The 21,166-nt window shown below is 40.1% G+C and overlaps 1 protein-coding gene across 2 annotated transcripts in view; it reads left to right on the top strand.

Annotated features, from left to right (window-relative positions):
• Positions 1-9,680, top strand: part of CUL4B (cullin 4B) — a 31,720-nt gene extending 22,040 nt beyond the window's left edge. For both annotated transcript variants that reach the window (XM_050964491.1, XM_050964490.1), the window contains exons 14-21: positions 240-350; positions 2,543-2,628; positions 4,583-4,690; positions 4,997-5,110; positions 5,692-5,797; positions 5,871-6,043; positions 6,734-6,886; positions 8,926-9,680. In XM_050964491.1, coding sequence (XP_050820448.1) covers positions 240-350; positions 2,543-2,628; positions 4,583-4,690; positions 4,997-5,110; positions 5,692-5,797; positions 5,871-6,043; positions 6,734-6,886; positions 8,926-9,021 — 947 coding nt within the window. In that variant the 3' untranslated portion in view covers positions 9,022-9,680. The remainder of the gene's footprint in view (positions 1-239; positions 351-2,542; positions 2,629-4,582; positions 4,691-4,996; positions 5,111-5,691; positions 5,798-5,870; positions 6,044-6,733; positions 6,887-8,925) is intronic.
• Positions 9,681-21,166: the final 11,486 nt, after the last annotated feature.

Genomic DNA, 21,166 nt, shown 5'->3' with positions numbered 1-21,166 from the left:
AAAAAAAAAAAAAAAAAGGCGTGCAGTATCTCTGTGGATTTAGTTTGTCTTCCAATCATTTAGCTGTAGAGAGTGCCCTAAATGCTCATGTGGTACCTAATTCAGAGCTAATTGAAGTTAACTGAAAAGCTCCCATGGACTTTAGATGGGGCCTGTTGAATAACTTTTCATTTAAATGTTGCAGTTTTCACAAACAAGTTTTATCTGATCATTAACAAATCATGTCCTTTACATTACAGGAAAAGATGTCTTTGAGGCTTTCTATAAGAAAGATCTAGCAAAGCGGCTATTAGTTGGGAAAAGTGCATCAGTAGATGCAGAAAAATCTATGCTTTCCAAACTCAAACATGGTGAGTATCTTGCCCTCCCTCCTTGCTTTTCTCTGTTAGAAATAATAGTCTAAATTAATATCTGGTTTTCCCCCTATAACAGATTTATTTATTTATTGGTCATCCTTTTTTGAAAGAAGTGAAAGGGAAAATGCAGTGGGTGTGTAAATCTTTTTCTAAAATATTATGTTTATCTTTAACCATTTTATTCTGTTATAAGAAAACAATTTCATATAAGCAAATACATTAGTACCAGGCAGAAGTCAGGAATTTAAAGTTCAAACTGACCATCTAGTTTGTACCATCCTAGTCTTCAGGGGTAAAACTAAAGGATTCTGGCACAAAATACTTATGCTATGAGAATACAATGTGCTTTTTGCTCTTGGGTCATGGTTTTTATCCAGTGTTAAGGACTCTCAGCCCCGTGTAACTGCCTGTCAGCTCTTATCAATGGACCTTCTCTGTTTCATAGTACAAAATCTTGTGCCTGGTCAGACAGGATTTCTAAAGTTTAATCCAGGTACAAACTTCAAGGATCTAAGATCATCATGCAGAAGATCAGCGTTAAAATCAATGTGCAGGTACTAGGTCAATGGCCTGGCCCTAGGACAGTTCTTAAATTAATAATAATATATTTCCTGAATTTCTGTTTGTGTGCTAGATTTGAATGGCTCTCTGACGTATGGTTAACCATTTTAAATGTAAAAAGAACGAGGTGTACTTGTGGCACCTTAGAGACTATCAAATTTATTTGAGCATAAGCTTTCGTGGGTTAAAACCCACTTCATCGGATGCATGCAGTGGAAAATACAGGAGGAAGATATATATATATATACACCTAGAGAACATGGAAGAAAATGGGTGTCGCCGTACCAACTGTAATGAGAGTAATTAATTTAGGTGAGCTATTATCAGCAAGAGAAAAAAAACTTTTGTAGTGATCATCAGGATGGCCCATTTCCAACAGTTGACAAGAAGGTGTGAGTAACAGTAGAGGGGGAAAATTAGCATGGGGAAATAGTTTTTACTTTGTGTAATGACCGATCCACTCCCAGTCTTTATTCCCAGGCCTAATTTAATGGTGTCTAGTTTGAAGAAACAGATTGACAGAGCCAGAAGAGTACCCAGAAGTCACCCACTACAGGACAGGCCCAACAAAGAAATTAACAGAACCCTACTAGCAGTCACCTTCAGCCCCCAGCTAAAACCTCTCCAGCGCATCATCAAGGATCTACAACCTATCCTGAAGGACGATCCCTCACTCTCACAGATCTTGGGAGACAGGCCAGTCCTCGCTTACAGACAGCCCCCCAGCCTGAAGCAAATACTCATCAGCAACCACACACTAACCCAGGAACCCATCCTTACAACAAAGCCTGTTGCCAACTTTGCCCACATATCTATTCAAGGGACACCATCATAGGACCTAATCACATCAGCCACAGTATCAGAGGTTTGTTCACCTGCACATCTACCAATGTGATATATGCCATCTTGTGCCAGCAATGCCCCTCTGCCATGTACATTGGCCAAACCAGGCAGTCTCTGTATAAGAATAAATGGACACAAATCAGCCATCAAGAATTATAACATTAAAAAACCAGTCAGAACACTTCAACCTCACTGGTCACTCGATTACAAACCGCAAAGTCGCAATACTCCAACAAAAAAACTTCAAAAACAGACTGAGGAACTGCAAAATAGGAATTAATTTGCAAACTAGACACCATTAAATTAGGCTTGAATAAAGACTGGGAGTGGATGGGCCATTACACAAAGTGAAAACTGTTTCCCCGTGCTAATTCCCACCCCATTATTCACACCTTCTTGTCAACTGTTGGAAATGGGCCATCCTGATTATCACTACAAAAGTTTTTTTTTTTCCTCCTGCTGATAATACCTCACCTAATAGCGCACCTTAATTAATTACTCTCATTACAGTTGGTATGGCAACATCCATTTTTTCATATTCTCTGTGTATATATATCTTCCTAATGTATTTTCCACTGCATGCATCTGATGAAGTGGGTTTTAGCCCACAAAATCTTATGCTCAAATAAATTTGTTAGTCTCTAAGGTGCCACAAGTACTCCTCGTTCTTTTTGCGGATACAGACTAACACAGCTACCACTCTGAAACCTGTCACCATTTAAAATGTGTTGCTTCTTAGTTTTTGACTGTGTTTTTTTAATTATTAAAAACTTCTCTTATAGAATGTGGAGCTGCTTTCACCAGCAAGCTTGAAGGAATGTTTAAAGACATGGAACTTTCAAAAGATATCATGATACAGTTTAAACAGGTATCGCTGTAAAGCCTGCCATGGCTTGTTCTCTAGTGTTCTATTACTTTCCTTGTGGGTATGTATGATGCATCCCAGGGGTACTCAGGGTTGGGAGGCACCTCACTACTACCTCCTCTTAGCTTGAAGGAATCTTGGCTGTGCCTGCTGTGGATCAACTCCTTGAAACCACCAGCCTCTGGCAGCACAGCACAACCTCGCTCACTCTGTAGAGTAGCAATACACAAATCCTGGAGTCTTCAGAACATTCCCTGCAATGTCCAACCTCTTATCCACTGAACACTCTCAGAATTACCAGGCCTTGCTGTTCCCAGAGGATTAGTACACACCAACTTGTAAGATTCAACTCAGGATCACCAATTTACTTATCACAGCACTTAGATTTATAGTGAAAACAATAAGTTTATCATCAAAGAACAGCGATTCAAGTGCTAGTGAATAAGAATATTGGAAACGGTTACATATAAAAAATCATAACATACTTTCTACTGACTAAATTTAACTAACAGTTTACACCCCTGTCTAAACAAAAAAAGCTTATTTCAGCCAAAGTTCTCTCCAGCATATTCAGCAAAGTCTGGTTGAGACTTGTTTTTCATAAAGCAAGCTCTGTCCCTTTATGTTGTCAGTGAAGGATTGTCAGGGTGTCATCTTTGCTTCCCAAATACAATAGGGCAAATCCTTGGAGTGCACCTCAATATAAGGTTCTCCCCAGCTCTCCTACCCTCACCCTATTCTGGTGTTTTTTCTCTTCCTGCTAGTTAGTGTCTCTGAAGTTCCCACAATCTTTCCTTAACATTCGGTTCTGACAGGTGATAGGAGATCCAATGTGAACTATACAGTACTTAGTTTACATGTAAAGAGCCAGCTAGATAACCATTCTTGCCAGAAAACACATTTGCTGGTGACCAGGCCCTAGACACAGACCTTCAAGAACATAATTTTCAGTGTAGATACATAACTGCTTACACAATATCCATACATGCATTTTGCAATGATGTTAATAACCAGCGTGACACTGGCTTTTATTTGAGATCTCTCATGGCACTTTGGTGAACTAGAATGTACATGCCAAACCCAAGAAGTTCCTATAACCCCTCTGCACCTCCTTGCCAGAGGGCATTGAGGTTCTTGGGTCACAGTGTGTTATGGCCAAAATGTTTGTTTAAAGCTCTAGTTGTAAATAGTTCCTTACCATTTGAAGTAACTTAGTCTCCTTCAGAAGACCCAGAGAATAACTTGCTCCTACAGAGTGCAGTTTTTTTAACTTGTTTCTCTTTTGTACAAAGATCCTTGGGAGGGGATGATTTTTTTCAAGGACAAAATGCAATTAGAAGTACAACTCCTACTGAAAAGTCAATGGGAATGGAATACTCAAATCCTATTTGTGCCTTTTGAAAATCTTCTATCTTAGTTTACTAACTGATTTCACTAATAACGGAGCAAAAATCAGCAGAACCAAGTACCTGCTGGAATTTAATAGGAAATAATATTGAAATAAATGTGCAGACTTGTTGAATGTCTAGCTTAACAGCATTTCAAGATGACGAGACTAGATCACTGATCTAGTGGATAGAGTAGAGCACATGGTGTCAGCACAACTCGGTTGTGTTCCTGGCTCTGCTACTGATTTGGGTTGACTTTGGTCAAGTTATTTAACCTCTTGGCTTCAGTTTTCTCTGTCTTTTAAATAGTCTGGTACTCCACAATGGCAGTGTATGGGTTTCTTTACAAACAGCAAAAAGGGTTTTGAGAGCCTCTGAAAGGTGCTATCATACTTGTTCTAATACTCATGTAGTTAACTTGCATTCTGTGCAGAGAATATATCATGAGGTCACTTGCATTCTGTGCCGACATGGCACTGACAATGCCTGTTTAACTTCCTGGGTAGTTCTGCCTATAAGAATAAGAGAACAGCACCACTTTTTCAATATGCTTTTGTTTCTCCTTGCAGTATATGCAAAATCAGAATGTACCTGGTAACATTGAACTAACAGTGAACATCCTGACTATGGGTTATTGGCCAACCTATGTGCCTATGGAAGTCCACTTACCACCAGAGGTAAGGATAACTGTATTGGATTTTGTATACAGAAGTAGAACACGTCTTAGGCTTGCCATTAGTTAATGTTTTATGTTTAACTGCCTTTTGAATAAAGGATTGAGGATTATAACTATTTTTAAAAATAGATCAACCTTTAGGACATAAATACACAGTTAAGGTTTTGTTTTTTAAAAGAGACGTTAACACTGTTTTTCCTGTCTAACCTTGCTCTTCCCTTAAACTGTTTTGTTTTCATTTCATTTATTTGTTTAAATAAATGCAAATGGAATGAAGTGGAGTTTTTCTTTCTTTCCTGTTCTCTAGATGGTAAAACTGCAGGAGATCTTCAAGACCTTCTACCTGGGAAAACACAGTGGTAGGAAACTTCAATGGCAATCAACACTAGGTCACTGTGTACTAAAAGCAGAATTTAAAGAGGCAAGTATGAGTCTCTCTGGGTTATTTTCTGCTGGTGTATTCCTGCAGTCTGGATATTGTCAGTTTTGAGGTACTTTGGTAGGACCATGGATACCTCTAGGAAAGAATCTTGCAATATGATTAATATTTAGCATTGGCAATAACCTTTTTGAATTTCTTTTAATATAATGACCGTCCAGATTGGTGCCATTGCAGGAGCTACCCAAAGTATTTTGTGTTTAATGCATCAGAGACTCTGGTATTGGATGGTATAATTCTGTCTTGTGTGACACAAGATAAATGACACGTTACTTAATTTATTGGTCTGAAAGTAGAGATAAGTACTGCACACCATGTTTGTGATGGTGGGGAACAAATAGTAACTGAACATCTCATGTCTAAGACTGGTACTCTATTTCACAGTTAGCGCATGCTGGTTAGTAATATGCCTTTTCGGATTCCTGACCTGAATAAAATGGATAGCTTCTAGCTTCCCTGCAAGCCAAGTTGTCATTTGAATTAATGTACAATACATGAATGATTTTTGACTCTTTTTCTTTCCGAGAAGACTTAGTAACATCTGATCACTTCATCCTTGACAGGGCAGAAAAGAGCTTCAAGTCTCTTTGTTCCAGACACTGGTGCTGCTTATGTTTAACGAAGGCGAGGAGTTCAGTTTAGAGGAGATAAAGCAAGCAACTGGGATAGGTCAGTATTAAATGCGGTAGATGGTATCTGAATGCTGTTATCTAAAATACTAAACAGCTTGTTTCTGCTTTAGAGGATGGAGAGTTAAGGAGAACACTCCAGTCATTAGCCTGTGGCAAAGCTAGAGTACTGACTAAAAGTCCCAAAGGCAAAGACGTGGAAGATGGTGATAAATTTACATGCAATGATGATTTCAGACACAAGCTCTTCAGGATAAAGATAAACCAAATCCAGATGAAAGAAACGGTATGGGTTTGGGGTTTTTTTTTCTCAATTGCTGCCCTCTCTCCTGATTCTTAGTTCAATTATCTTTTGCATGTCTTAAAAATACAGTAAACTTTCTTTTGTCCAGTGTAGAATTTGTATATTTGGTCACCTACATGAAGTATGCAGGTGTGCTTTGTGTGGCAAGTGAACCATAGGACTTAAATCTGGATTAGCAAACTAATCCAGATTCCCTTGCAGCTATCCTATTAATCAGATTTGATAATCTACCCATAGTTCGAGGAATCTGAAAGATTTAAGTAGTACCTGTTGTTGTGTATACCATTTACCTTTGTATTCTGAAGCTTTACTAAATAAAAACTTTACAAACTGTTATGGATTAATCTTGCTAGATTACATGGGAATAAGAGAATTTAGAGCCTTAATTGGCATTCTGTTCTCTATATTATGGCTAGGCATTAACTTATCATTGGGTTCCTGCTGATAACTGAAACTATTTTAATCCCCTGTGTGAGTATGTTTCTCTTTGTAGACAATAGCCTTTCAAAAAGGACTTTGGAAGGAAGTCAGGAGACAAATATATGACACCAAAAATGCTGGGGTTAATGTCTAAGCTCTCTGCAGGTCAGACAACCATGAAAGGATCACTTTGACTGTTTTAGTGTTCTTAAAACACTTTTTTTTTTTTTTTTTTTTAAACTGCTCATCCAGGTAGAGGAACAAGCAAGCACTACAGAGAGAGTATTTCAGGACCGGCAGTACCAAATTGATGCTGCAATTGTGCGAATCATGAAGATGCGCAAGACTCTGAGCCACAATTTGCTTGTGTCAGAGGTGTACAACCAGCTTAAATTCCCAGTAAAGGTAGAGTTCTGATTCATTTTCTTTCTTTCTTTCTTTCTTTTGCTTCAGAAGCTGTTGTTCATTGCTATACTTTCTCTTCATCGGTGTTGTAGAGATCACTTGAATAAATAATACAGCTAGTGAAGCATTCTTATTTGGTAGGGAAAGTATTCCTTTCTAGGAATTGTGTTTGATGTGCCAGTTATATATATTTATTTATGCATTCGAGTGAAAAGACATAGTAAGACTTTTTTTAAGTAAAGCTACAAGATAAAGCGTATTATTCTAGAGCCTGGTAAACTACTGGTTGTGAATAACATTAAAAACGTAGCCTCCTTTTTGTTTGTAAGTCATTCTCGGACTGATTATTTTTTGCATACATTTATAAGTAAGGCTGCGAGTTTCCATGATTTCTGCAGCAGCTGATGCGCCTGGTTCAGGGGCAGCTCAGGTAGCCCCTGCACCAGGAGCACTGGCTGCTGCTGAAGCAGTCTCAGGCCTCCTCCAGCAACAGCATAGTTTGGGTATAGGAGGGGGCAGGGGATGGGGTGAGGTGGGCTCCTGCAGCGATATACCCCCTTGGTCAGCAGCTAGGCAGAGGCGTGGCCAGGCAGCTCTGCACGCTGCCTCTGCCTGCAGGCACACACCCCCCCAGCTCTCATTGGCTGGGAATTGCAACCATGCTTCTGCCTAGCAGCTGAGCGAGGGAGATGTCACTGCTTCTGGGGACCCCCTCTCTCCTCCCCCCCTCCCCAGGTAAGCGCTGCCCAGAGCCTTCCTCACCCCACCCTGGGCCCCAGTCCCCTGCCCCCTCCCACACCCAAACTCTGCTGCTGCTGGGAGGGGGTCCTGGCCCGCCTTCCCCCAGCATCCGCGGGGGCCCCAGGAAGCCCCTCCCCCCCCCCAAGTTTTAGTCACAGGTATTTTTAGGAAAAGGTCATGGAAAGGTCACAGGCTGTGAATATTTGTTTACTACCTGTGACCTGTCTCTGACTTTTACTAAAAATACCTGTGACTAAAATGTAGCCTTATTTATAAGCCTTATTTGTTAAGGAACATGTTCTGGCTGTGCATTCTCTGAAAAGACTATGGGTAGTTATTTGCGACAAGTTGCATAGTATTGATGCTGCTTCCCAGCTGCTTAGTTCAAACTTCTTATCAAGAAGAGAATAACAAATACCTAATACAACTTTTCAGACAATTAGTTCTGGCTAAAACTTTGTGTAAACTGAGATTTACAAACACCTGTAGCTTGTGGCTGTCTCAAACAATGAATGAGATGAATGGATCGCTCCCTATAGATAGAGACAAGTTCATATTGAACTTGAAGCTTAGTTTGCAGATAAACATGTGAATCACTTGTTTCATTTTTCAGCCAGCTGTAACTTCTGGTGTTCTCCACTTTCTTCTGTACCTTTCTTGAAAAACACCAATTTTTAAATTTTCCCTGCAGATAAGTAAGCATTTATATTGCATAAAATTGTCAGCCAGGCATGCATAGGTATAATAGCTGACGTAAATGCTTTTTCTTCCTTGTTCGTGAGTGTCTTTTGTACAACAGCAATCTGGGTCACTTATTTATACAGTATGCCTTCAAATGTACGAAGTACATCTCTGTTACTGGATGAAAGCTCCACACAAACAGAAGATAAGCATTTTTATATATATAATTCTTATATATATATATATGTGTGTGTGTGTTAGAAAATACCCTTTGTGACCTGATTTAGAAGATACACAAGCGTTACATTATGGGAAGTTATGTCTGCCTAAATTTCAGTTTTAATGGGGCATTCGTGTTTGACAGACCCCAAAATTGACAATCACACACATTTGCTTTCTATTTCTGTGAAAGACATTTTAGAACTGTCATGCTCTTGTACCTGAAGGATTTTCTGTGGCATTTCTGTCATTGATCAATAGGACATTTAGCTATTCAGATGGTAATTTGGAAAATGTATTCATGTAATATTCTTAAAGTAGGAGGAACTCAATGATCAGAAACTTTGTAGAGATGGCTGCAAAAAGAAGTAGTACTGATGATCTGCATTATTTTACAGCCTGCTGACCTTAAGAAGAGAATAGAATCCTTAATTGACAGGGACTACATGGAAAGAGACAAAGAGAACCCAAACCAGTACAACTATATTGCATAAACATATGTTGGCCTTTGTTTTTCTGCACATTTGGTGTCATACTAAATTGCCAGTGGATAAACTAGCCTGTTGATCCCATTATTTGACTTTTTATACTACCGATGAATGAATGAAAGCGGTGTAATAGAAAAGTATAGTAGAGTGGACTTTTTTCAGTGGTTAATATGCCCATTTAAAGAGTACTATTTACATTTTAAGAAGAATGCTGTTGAACTCTTTGCATGTTATTTAGTATGATGTGCAGAAAACTGTAAGAGAGTACCTGGTCTTCGTGATTCCATTTGTCTCCGAGTCTGAAGAGGAGTCCCTTGGTATATGACAAATGTTCTTTTACATCTTTAAACTATGAAGCAGAAGGTTAATTAACATACAGAAAATAGCCTTTAAAATGCTTTAAACTGCATGCAAACATTTAATTTACTGTACAGGATATTGGATATATTTATCAAGTAGCAAAACGACCAATGATTTGATTCACTCATATTTAGATTTCACCCGGGGTAGGGAAATAATTACCAAGTCAAGTTTATACTTATTGATGTAGAAAACATTCTCTGTTGCAATTAGGAGGAAATGTAAAGGAAACGGTATCAATATAAAATGATTGTAAGGTTACAAAATATGTACCATTCCTTAAAAAACTGTGTCACTTACTTTAATTAACAAGCTTAGACTTGTATTTATATGGCTTACCCCAAAATGTAAAGCGTTTACCCTATTCTTAACATAAAACAGCAGCAACAGAAACAGTGACAGTTTTTACTAGTCTTCAGCAGGAGAGTCCAACTCTTTGTAATAACACTCAGCAAAAGATAATGTATTATAAAATGAGGCAAAAAGCAACACAGTTCTTGCACACACACAAAAAAAAACACCAAAAACTACATGAACAAAAATTACAAATGGATTTTACAAATGGCTTGAACTTCACCCTAGATTTAGAAAGGGTGAGAATCTTATAGACATATCCTGCGTTGGATTGCTTTTATGAGTTATGTCAAGCCAACCTAAAGCCTTAAGAACTCAGTCCTAGACAGTAGCAAGCTTTGCCTCCTAGAACCCTAAGCCTACCTCTCATGCAGAAAGATACTTAAATATTGCTTCAAGGCATCTAGATCCTGTTTTCCTAGTTGACAAGAGCATTATTTGGATCTTCGTGAAACCTGGGAGGAAAAAATAGCTTGAATACAGAGGTTCCCCAGACAGAGAGGTTATTGCTTGAAGTTTTTGCAACCAGAAACATTTTTTGCTCTAGCAGAATATGCCAGGATTATAAAGTGGCAGCAGAAGAGTTAATTTTTCCTAGACATGTGACAGCTCTGGTACCCCTCCTCACCTGGTCAATCATTTGACTCAGTTTCAGCCATGCGGCATAGCAAGATGAAGAATCTGATTCACTTTCAGGCATCTACAGCCCTGAGAAATGCCAGACAACCCTAGGAGGCAAGAAAATGTGGCTTTATTTTAAAATAATAATAATAATGGTCTTTCCTTAACTCGCCTGATGACTAGCACTCGTATATTCCTGATGATCTATTATTTCATCACCTTATGGCCCTGTGGAGTACATAAAACTGGAGAGAGAGAGAGAGAGAGTGTGTGTGTGTACGTTATATCCAGAATTTCCCCTTCCTGAATGTTGCTTTTCTTAGACAACTATATGGTGTGAATTGCCTTTCTTTTTTTCCTCAAGCTCCTTTTCATAAAGTGCTCACTTGACAAAACAAAGAAGCTGGGTTCTTCCCCAGTAAAGAGCACTCCTCATTTCATATTGTTCCCTCAATGCTGACTTCCTATAAAATTTGCACAGCTCTCTTCCACGTGAGTTGCAGTAGGAAACCTGTCAATTTTTTGCATAGTAGTTATCGGTCTAATCCAATGGGAGACATTCAAGGTCACTACCTTCGAGAAGCATAATATATCCAGTGGGGGCATTTCTTGTGGAGGCTGCTCCTGTAGGGAATCAGGCAAGCCTATAACTATTAACTCATAAGCAGAGAGCCACCAGGGAGAGGAGGACAATGAAATTGAGATCATGACTTTTCTATCTTCATTATGTTTAAACTTCTTTCTGTATCTGTTGCATCATGTCTCTCTTCTCCATGTATATGGTGGTTCTGTTTTCTCAAAAGATTTATTTAAAAGAAGATACTGTTTATGGAGGGAAAGCTTTAGAATATTCACTTTTAGGAGAAGGACGGAAACCAAAATATTTGACTGCCCATGTTCCAATTTGTTGCAACAGTTTATATACAACCAACGCCACATACTTAAAAAGGAGACCTTATTAGACTCTCTAATTGGATGGGTATTGAATTTCAATTATAACCAACCAGAAGGTTTTGGTTTTGGTTTTATTTTTTTTTATCCCATTTATTTCAACCAGTAAATGCAGAAACTATTGTGTAGAAAACTCATGTCCTGAATTGTCGTCATACTTCAAGTTTTGACACTGAAACTGAGGTACCCTTTTCACTGGCAGTCCAGCTATTAAACTAACCCAATGAGTGGCCTATGAGAACACTGGCTTGACCAGGAACTGAAGAAAAGCAGGGAAAAGCATGCCCTCATATCCCTTTATTTACCCCACTGGCCTATCCACGACAAATTGTTCATTTCTTCTGCTAGTGGTTTTTGCTCCTGGCTAGTGACAAAGCTGCAGCCAAGATTAGCATCCAGCCATACTTCTTGCTGGGATCACGTGCCTGCCTACTGAGCCATATATTAATTTTTGTTTTAGTGGGCTTGGACCACAACTCATTTGGCTATAAAACAGCTTGTCTGTTTGGCTACATATTTTTAATCCTGACTCTTGCATGCAGTTTATAGCAGACTTGTTCATAAGAAATTGCAGTTTATTCTTAGAAGTATATATTTTAGGTTTTTTTATCTTTATACCCATAAATGGACTATTTTTTTGTCTTGGCTGGTTTAAAAAAAGTGACCATTTTGTTTAAATGCTGTAATTGCGAAAGTGTTGTAAACATTGTTTTGTTCTATAGTTCACACAAAGGTGCCAAAGTAAATAGTTAATAAGAGACCTAACAAATTTGTTAAGTTGCTTTAGCCGTGGTTTATATTTTGAACTTCCTAAGTCTCATCTTTCAGTCACAGTATTTTTCGTTTCCCTAAACATATCATTTGCCCTAATGCTTACTTTTAAACAATGTTTTATTTGCGCATCTAAAAAAATGTTCAAATACCACTGTTTTTTAGTGATTTCATATAATAAGAAGAGTATTTTCTTTGAAAAGTTACAGTAAAGTTGTAAGAGTACAGCAGCATTCAAAAAATGTAATATACTTTTTGTATAACAATTCTTCAGAAGTATCTCTGGAGTGAAAAAAACTAACCCTGTTACTTTTAAGAAGCCTCTTCACTCAGCTACTAGAATATAAAATTGTGCTTCTTTAACTGCATCAAAATGTTATAGTTATGCAGATTTGCAAATGGGGCATGTGTCACCATTGCATCCTTTAATGCAAAAAGCAAAACCTTTTTAATGTTTCATAACAAGTCTAAAATGGGTACAGAGAGTCTTTGTTAAGTTGGTAAATAATGTAAATACATGTCCTTTCAAAGAGTGAGTCTGTTATCTAGGTATTTTGTGTCATTTAATAAATATTAAACAGTTTTGTGTTGATAAACTCTTATTTGTGTGTGTGTGAGAAGTGTCTTTTTAATCAGACTTGTATATAGTGGTGTGCTAATGTGTCTTTAGCACTCTCCTTTATATCTTTGGGGTGTATTTTGATAACAAGATTTTGGCTTTCTTCCTGAGTTCATCCGATTGAAGTAGTTACCTTTTGTTGAGGTATCACACTTACTTGGGTTTTCCAGGTGGGTTCCATTCTTCGATTCACCTTGTTTGTTTTATTTTATTTTTTTTGAAGATCTGATGCACTGTTTTCTAAGAGAGAGGCTGGTAAACATGGTTTAAAAATTAAGGGTCTGATCCAAGCCCCATTAAATTCAGTGACTTCACTGAGCTTTGAACCAGGCCCAGAATGCATGGGAGTACGAAAAACTGCACTAAAATACTAAATAGGGCTTGCTGCCTGTTTCCGTAGTACTGAACCCAAATACCCAGTTCCCAGGCCAGACTGGGGAGTGACTCCTTGAGAAAACGGGACCGGCTGCAGCTAGCCCCAAATCATTGTTTTTTTGTCACTACTGGTGCTGCTGTCAAGTGAGAGCTTGCTCAGAATCATTGTATATACTAATCTGAAAAAAATACATTGATACTCACTTCTGTACAATGCTGGACCACCTTTTTGGTGGGTTGTGCCATCTGACACTTGGTGCCTTTTGGGAAAACTTGTTCCAAGCATAGGACTTGTTCATGCCGAATTCACTGCCAGAGAGACTTCCCTCTCACAAAGCAAGTCCCACTGATGTCAGCGGGACTGCTCTCATGGGGAAGGGTTTGCCAGATCAGTTGCTTTTACAGTGAAGGTGCGGGTCATATGTTTCAACACATAATGGCAGGCTTGAAGAGTCTGGCGGCCCGAAGCAAAGCAAGTCATTGATTCTCTGCAATGCCCTCTGCTGAAGACTAGGATGTACTGCAGGAACAATGAGCTTGAATGATACTGCAGAGACCTTGTCTAAGAAATCAATGCTCCTTACACAGTGCACTCTCTATATGGGTATAATCAGTATGTTCTTCTTCCTGTGCATCTAACCGTTTTTTAGCTTAAATAATTCCCTAAAGCAAAGTGAGGGAAGGGGGATGAAGGCTAATTGGTCTCTTAATATTTTCTTTCTGGAAAAATAGAAGATATGTAACAAACAAGGCTGCTGCTAAGACCTCCTAAAATACGGTTTTATTGTATAAGGCCATTTGCAATAAGATCAGTTACTGCTGTGTGGGTGTGGGTGTAACAACCACCCTGCTCAAACATAACCCTCTAATACTTAATCTACAAGAGAATCCCTTCTGTGGTAGCAGTATAGGCCCAAAGCCATGCAGTAGATTCCATCCACAAGAGAGCAATGGCATACACTCAATCAGTGTGTTTCAGTATGAAAACAAGAACATTTTTCATTCTCACTAATACATCCTATAGTTTACAGATGAGTCCTGTATTGGGGACTTTTATAATATGTCCTGAATTCCACAGAGACCGTAAGCACTGGAACCTTTGTCACCCATCGGCATTGATCGCTAATATGAAACATAGTTAAAATGCCAATGTTTAGTCCTCATACAATCTGACTTTAGAAAGAAACTGTGTTAGGAAAATGCTGGATTGCTAGGTCAGTGTAAGTTACTGTCTATCACTCCCACCACTCCAAAAACAAACAAACAAAACCTTTAACTAGCTTGCCATTTATTACACAATGCATAAAAGTTTGGCCTGGTCTACACTACGCTGTTAAACCGATTTTAACAGCGTTAAATCGACTTAACTCTGCACCCGTCCACACTACACTGCTCTTTATATCGATTTAAAGGGGTCTTTAAATCGATTTCTGTACTCCTACAAAACGAGAGGAGTAACGCTAAAATCGATATTACTATATCAGATTAGGGTTAGTGTGGACGCAAATCAACGTAATTGGCCTCATTATTTTACAGTAGCTACCCACAGTGCACCGCTCCAGAAATCGACGCTAGCCTCGGACCATGGACGCACACCACCGAATTAATGTGCCTACTGTGGACGCGCACAATCGACTTTATAATATCTGTTTTATAAAATTGGTTTAAGCTAATTCGAATTTATCCTGTAGTGTGGACGTAGCCTTTGATTCTGTCATCACTGTTAGCCCTAGCTGCCTGACTACTTAATATGACTGTAGAACAGCTCTATACTGTAACTGATGCTGAAGAAAAAACTGAATCTCAATGAGCGAGGGGTTCCATTTTATTTAAAGCCCGATCATAAATTGCTGTCACCTTAGGAAAAAGCAGAGAGCTAATGCAATCAAGTTAAAAAGGATTAGCAACTGATTGCTCAATTATATAGCTCCTCATGTTGAAATATTGTCTGAATCACGTCTCCCTGTCCTGGTCAGCTCACAAAACATGTATCTAGTTGTTTCAGAAAATCATACTTCAGCGCCTGTTCCCTTTCTTTGAAAGTTTTGCTTTGTCTGTTTGTTTTTTTTTCCTGCAGCATGACCTATTATCCCTATAAGTTATAACAGAAGTTTCCTGTTTCTGATTAAAATGCATCAGGTGACTGCCAGAGTCCTGACTCAGCGCTTTCATTAGGGTGCTGAATTTAATTGTTTGGTTTACTGTCACCGCCTCTTTCGGACAATCTGCATTTCAGAAACGAGTGGCCAGGCCACCCAGGGGGGCGGGGGCCGCAAGTGGCGCAATTTGCCCCATGCCCCACAGAGGCCCCCACGAGAGTTTTTCGGGGGCCCTGGAGCGGGGTCTTTCACTCTCTCCAGGCCCCCGGAGCTTCTTCCAGTCCGGGTCTTTGGCGGCAATTCGGTGGCAGGGGCCCCTGGCCACCGAAAACCCCAGGTCCCCTGAATGCTCTGGGCGGCCCTGCTAGTCGCTCCTAGACGCATTACTTTATTATAGTTTCAGAGTAGCAGCCGTGTTAGTCTGTATCCACAGAAAGAACAGGAGTACTTGTGGCACCTTAGAGACTAACAAATGTATTTGAGCATAAGCTTATGCTCATATAAATTTGTTAGTCTCTAGGGTGCCACAAGTACTCCTGTTCTTTTTATTATAGTTGTTACTCACCTTGGGTATTAAGAAATTGCTTTAAAGACACCAGTACAGCAGTCCAAAGTTGTCAAAATCTACTCTTTTTTCTAATGTTAAAAGGCTAATGCTTTCATGTAATGTAGAATCCTCGTAATGGTAACATCCTGGTGGATACAGTATGATCCTCATTAAGCAGCTGTTCAGACTATAGCCAAATCCTGGACATTCCTGAAGGGTTGGCAACTGTAAGAACAAGCCAAAGAAGAGACATTGGGAGAACTTTTTATAGTTTTTATTGGACTTTCTCTGCTCTGCGCCGATAGGCTGGTTCCTCCAACCTTCTCCCTCCCTCTCCATCACTTTCCACCTCAGCCTCATTTCCCCTACCCTCTTCTCCTCTACCTGTCTCCCTTGCCCCCTTCCCTTCCCTTCCCTTCAAATTGGTGCCTCCTAACTAGCCCCCTCCTGCTCCAAAAAGTAATGGCCCTAACATGCCATCTGCTGCCATCGCAGTCTTCACTCTGCCAGTGTGTTTTACCCATCCCCCCACCCTGGGTCTGTCATGTCTATTTAGATTGTAAGCAGGGATCGTCTGCTCCTCTGTTTGTACAGCACCTAGCACAATGGAGCACTATTCTTGATTGGCCCTTAGACACCAGGGTAATAAACATGATTAATACTAAGTATTCCTCAGAGGCTGGATCCTGCAACATCCTTGATTCCTATTCCCTTTAGTGGGACTGGAGACTTTTTTGTACCTTTTAGGATGGGGCACCCTAAGTCTGACCCCAACCCACAACTGTTGCTGTCATGCTCGCTCAATAAAAATAGCTCTGCGGGTTTACAAAATTAACCTGGTCGTTTTTGCTAAAGGGAGAAGACTTTATTTTGTCCCTTCCTAGCTAGGCTAGTTCCAGAACTAAGATGAGGGCAAAGCGTTTGGAACCTGCCAGAAAGGCGGTCGTGCAGGCTGCATACCTGCCACTCTGGGGCTGGAGAGAAGATCTTGAAAACCAAGTCTCTGTTAGTAGGATCAAGGTAATTTGAGTTAGGAGAGTGAGAGAGAAAAAGAGAGAACTAAGGGGCTGACATAAGGTTGGAAGCTGGTTAAAATATGCAAATATCCCCTGCAGAAGACTAAACTCAACACTTAAAGGGGCTGAAGGGTGAGTGAGGGTTCTGAAGATTGCAGACCAAATTCATCTCTGGATCCTCCAACTCCATTAACCTCAATGGAGCTTGCACTCACTCACAACAGAGTAGAATTTGTCCCAGTGTTTCCACAGGCCAGGCCTACAGAGGTCCTCAATGGCTCTGCCTTTTGGGGCTGGGACCTAGAGAGAGATTCCCTCAGGGGCTGTCTCATCATCATTATCACTGCAGCTAACGGAAATTTGCAACCACAGGCCCAGGGCAGCCATCAGCATTTCTTGCATGATAGTAAAATAATAATAAGGCAGAGACTGTATTTTTGTCATTTTTTATGAAGAAAAATTAAATCCTGCTGCAGCTCCCACTTACATCAATGCAAGTTTTGCCACTGACCTCAATGGGAGCAGGATTGGGTCCATCAATTGTGTTAGAAAAATTAGCTTTCCCACAATTTCCAGGGTTGAACTGTCTCCTCGTCTTCCCCTTGCTTAGAACAGTCACCATGACATACCACCACCAAGCAGCTTCAGCCAATCCCAGAACACACAATGTATTTGATAAGCTCAAAATGAGATGAGGTGACATCACAGACAGTGGGGCGGGGGGTGTCAAAGCAACCATGTAAAAAAAACCCTGCCTGAATGTTTTTAGTGTTCTTGATTAAGGGGAACACTCTTAAGGGGGCCGTGTCAGGTTAAAAATGAGATAGATGTTAAGAAATCGCTTACCTGTTTCTAATCATACCTTGGCATATTTAGTGATAAGCAAATCTTCTTAATATTTGTTCAGTTTTAATAATCTATTTGGTCCCTTCTTTTACTCTACTAAACTCAGACAATGAAACAGACTAACCAGTTTCACTTTTGTTTCTGCTCATGTTCACATTCTGGCTCTGATGCACTAGCCATCAGATTGTACTGGATTGTACAGTATGCAAATAGTACAAGGGAACATTTAAATCCACATACATTTAGGAATGAACCCACAGGCCCTGAAGTAAAGCTCCAACTGATACAAAATGCAGCATTCCGGAATACAGATTGTTACAAATACATCAGCCAAGTGCTCTCCTTTCTTTAGTGGCTCCACATTCATTACAGAGTCTAGCTGAAGATCTCTGTTCTCATATTCAAACTCCTTCCTGAAACAGGTCCAATGTGCCTGAGAGATCACACTTCATGATCCTGAAAGCTGGACCTGGAGTACAAAAGTCACATATTTACTCCTACAAGAGAGAATAATGACCACAGATCTTGCTACGTTTAGAACTAATGGCTTGATCCTGCACCAGTGATCCTTCACCCAAGGAAGCTCTTCCATTGACTTCAATGGGCACAGGATCAGGCATTACATGTAAAATTAATTTCGTCAGCGTAGCTTTTTCCCAGTAAGTTCTACATACAAGCTAACAAAACACGTGTGTGCTGATCGAGCTATTTCTCCAACATACGAAGAAGGAAGGCAGAAAGATTGTCATTATTTCCATTTCAATAGAAATAGAAATAGAAATAGAAATGGGTAATCAGGTACAGTGGTGCCTAGAGAGAGAGATTATATATATCTGCATGCCCTCAGAGCTTGGGCTGATCCTGTGAGTAGTTGTACATTTTTTTAAAAGGAAGGGACTGAACTAGTTAATATGCCCATCCTGCAAGCACTTTGTGTGAGGAACTCCCAACAGTAAGACTCATTGATTTCAATGGAGTTCCATGCTTGAAGGGCTTGCAATATCAGGCTAATTGCTTGTGCAGTTCTTTGGAGAAATAAAGCATTACAAGTAATTACATAAATTACAATTATTGATATTATAGATAATTAATTAACTATATTACACCATCCCCCACAGGAACATACCTAGCACAGCTCCTGTGATCATCTGCCTTGTCTACATCATTACACTGCCTCTTTGACTCCCTCACCACATTAGGCTCACCCCATCAATTTACTCACCTTCTTGGCCTCACCTCACCTTCAAGAACTTTCATGACTCTGCTCCTCCCTCATTGTCTGCTCAAGTTTCTTAGGCCCTGCTCCTGGATAGGCCTACACACATGCTCAATTGCTTTTGCAGGTATTCTCAAGACAGCAACAACAAACTAGCATTTGCAGTAGAGCTAAGCAGGATCAGGGGTATAGCCCATGGTGTGACTACTTGTGCTTAAAGATAAGCATGTCAGCATTAGAAAACTTAAAGCTTCAGACTGTAAGATGTTAGGAGCAGGGCTGTTCATGACCACTTATGAAGCAAAATATCCAGCAAAATGGGGCCCCAATCTGGACTAGGCCTTCTGGATACTATTGTAAAATAAAATAAATAGTTTATCCGTACAATCTTCATACAACAGTAACATTACTTTAATGCATTTGTAATCATTATGAATATAATTCTAAATAACGCATGATATACATAATAGATTATCATTTTATGTTATAACCTCTGGGAAAGGGACTACCTTAATATTTGTGTCTTGTTCATTGTTGAGACAATGTTTTGGCAGTTGCCATAATTACATTTGTTATATTATATTTATATTTATTACTACTTATTTGAAAAACAACATGTGATCATGTCATTAAAGACCATTGTAATCCATACACCCAAGGTTGCATAGGCAATCTTAATATTGCCATTTACTAACTTTTGCATGCTTGACTCTCCAGCCTTACTATGTTCTTTAAATTATTTTTTTAAGTGTAATTTTTTAAGTTTATAAAAAAGCAAATAAAAAAGCACTCTGAAATTCCATCATGTGGCATCATAGTGACTCCCACATGGGACATCAGCAGACCACTACGCAGATCTCTGCCACTTGAGGTAACAGAGTAATGAATAGCAATACAGCAATAGGTTGTCATCCTCTGCGCTGACCAGCACTACGGTTGGATGGGTCACACACTTTGCCAGTGGTTTCACGGATATTTGTTGACAGCAGGGGTATATTGAGATTCAGGAATCCTGTGTTCCATTTCAGGCTCTGGATGGGAGTGTTCTGACTGTTTTCACCACGTCTGAAACTCTCTGCCCGTGCCCTTCAACCTGTCCTTGTCCCAGTCCTGTCTCTCTCTCATCCTTGGCTCCTTGTCTACCCAGTCCCAGGATCCATTTCTCAGTCCCAGTCACTGTGTCCAGCCAGTCCTAGTCTTCCCCTCCAAGCTCCCTGTTTGAGTCCCCATTGCTCCCTCCCCACACCCACTCCCAATCACTTATCAATTTCAACCCCCCCATCCCAACTGTTTGTATCCAGTCCCACTTTTCCCCTCCCAACTTCTTGTCTTCGCCCTCCCCTCCACTGGCTCCCAGTCCAGGCTCCCGCACAGGGCTCCTCATCCAATCTCAATCTAATCCCCATACGCCCCCACCACTTCCCAATTCCCTGTCTCAGTCCCACCCCTTTCCTTGGCTGCTTGTCCCAGTTTCCTTGTCCAGCCAGTGCCACTTTCCCCAACACTTCAGTCCCAGTGTCAGCAGGCTCCTTGTCCCAATCTACTAATCTACTAATTTCTCTCCTGCTAGGCCAGCTGTTCTCTCCTCTGCATTCCAGTCAGGCAGCGTCCTTCTCCACACTGCCTGGGCACCAGCAGGGGAGTCACTGACAGCATAGGACAGACAGGGTCTCCTGGTCTCAATTCTGGTGCCTGGCCTCTTGGTCCAGGAGCAACAATTACAGGGAAAGACTGATTTTATCCTGGAATCCCTGCACTGGAGCATGCTCTGTTGCTCTGTGGCGATAGCACTTGTGCAGTCTAGTCACATGTAGGAGCTCTGAGAAGATGGCACATACAATCTGGTCATGACTCAGAGCTGTAAAAGGTTCAAGGATGATCAGTGAGGGCAGATTCTTCAGGAATGTAGTTGCTAAAAACAAAAAAGTCTCTACCAAATGAGTGAACTGACATTTTTTAAAGGCTTACAACTTGACCAAATTTGAGTGTATTTTCACAAGACCAGCAAATGGCACCTCCCTGACACAGAGGCTTTACACCATCCTAACCCCCCGCCCTCGAAGCTTACTTCTTTGTTCCAAAGCATGGGAGTGCTAAAAATTCTCAGAGAAAACGTCTTCAACACTTTCTGATATGGGCAAAACAATGTATTTTTCCTTAGTGTCATTCTGAGAAACGGTTGAACCATTTTGGATGAAATTTAAAAAAAAAATCAGCCCGACAGACATTCTGCATGGAAAATTTAATCATAAACAGTTAAAATTTGGGAACATTATAAGCAACTGAAAATAGGGTCTTAGAACGGGAAGTGTTAGGCAACCTTAGTAGGTGGTGTTAGCAGTCCCAGTAATTAGAACACATTATATTACTCCTCTA

This window comes from Gopherus flavomarginatus, chromosome 8 (genome assembly GCF_025201925.1).
Source record: "Gopherus flavomarginatus isolate rGopFla2 chromosome 8, rGopFla2.mat.asm, whole genome shotgun sequence".
NCBI classification, from domain to species: domain Eukaryota; kingdom Metazoa; phylum Chordata; order Testudines; family Testudinidae; genus Gopherus; species Gopherus flavomarginatus.
Note: the sequence above shows the minus strand (reverse complement) of the source record. Positions and strands in the feature narration are given on the sequence as shown.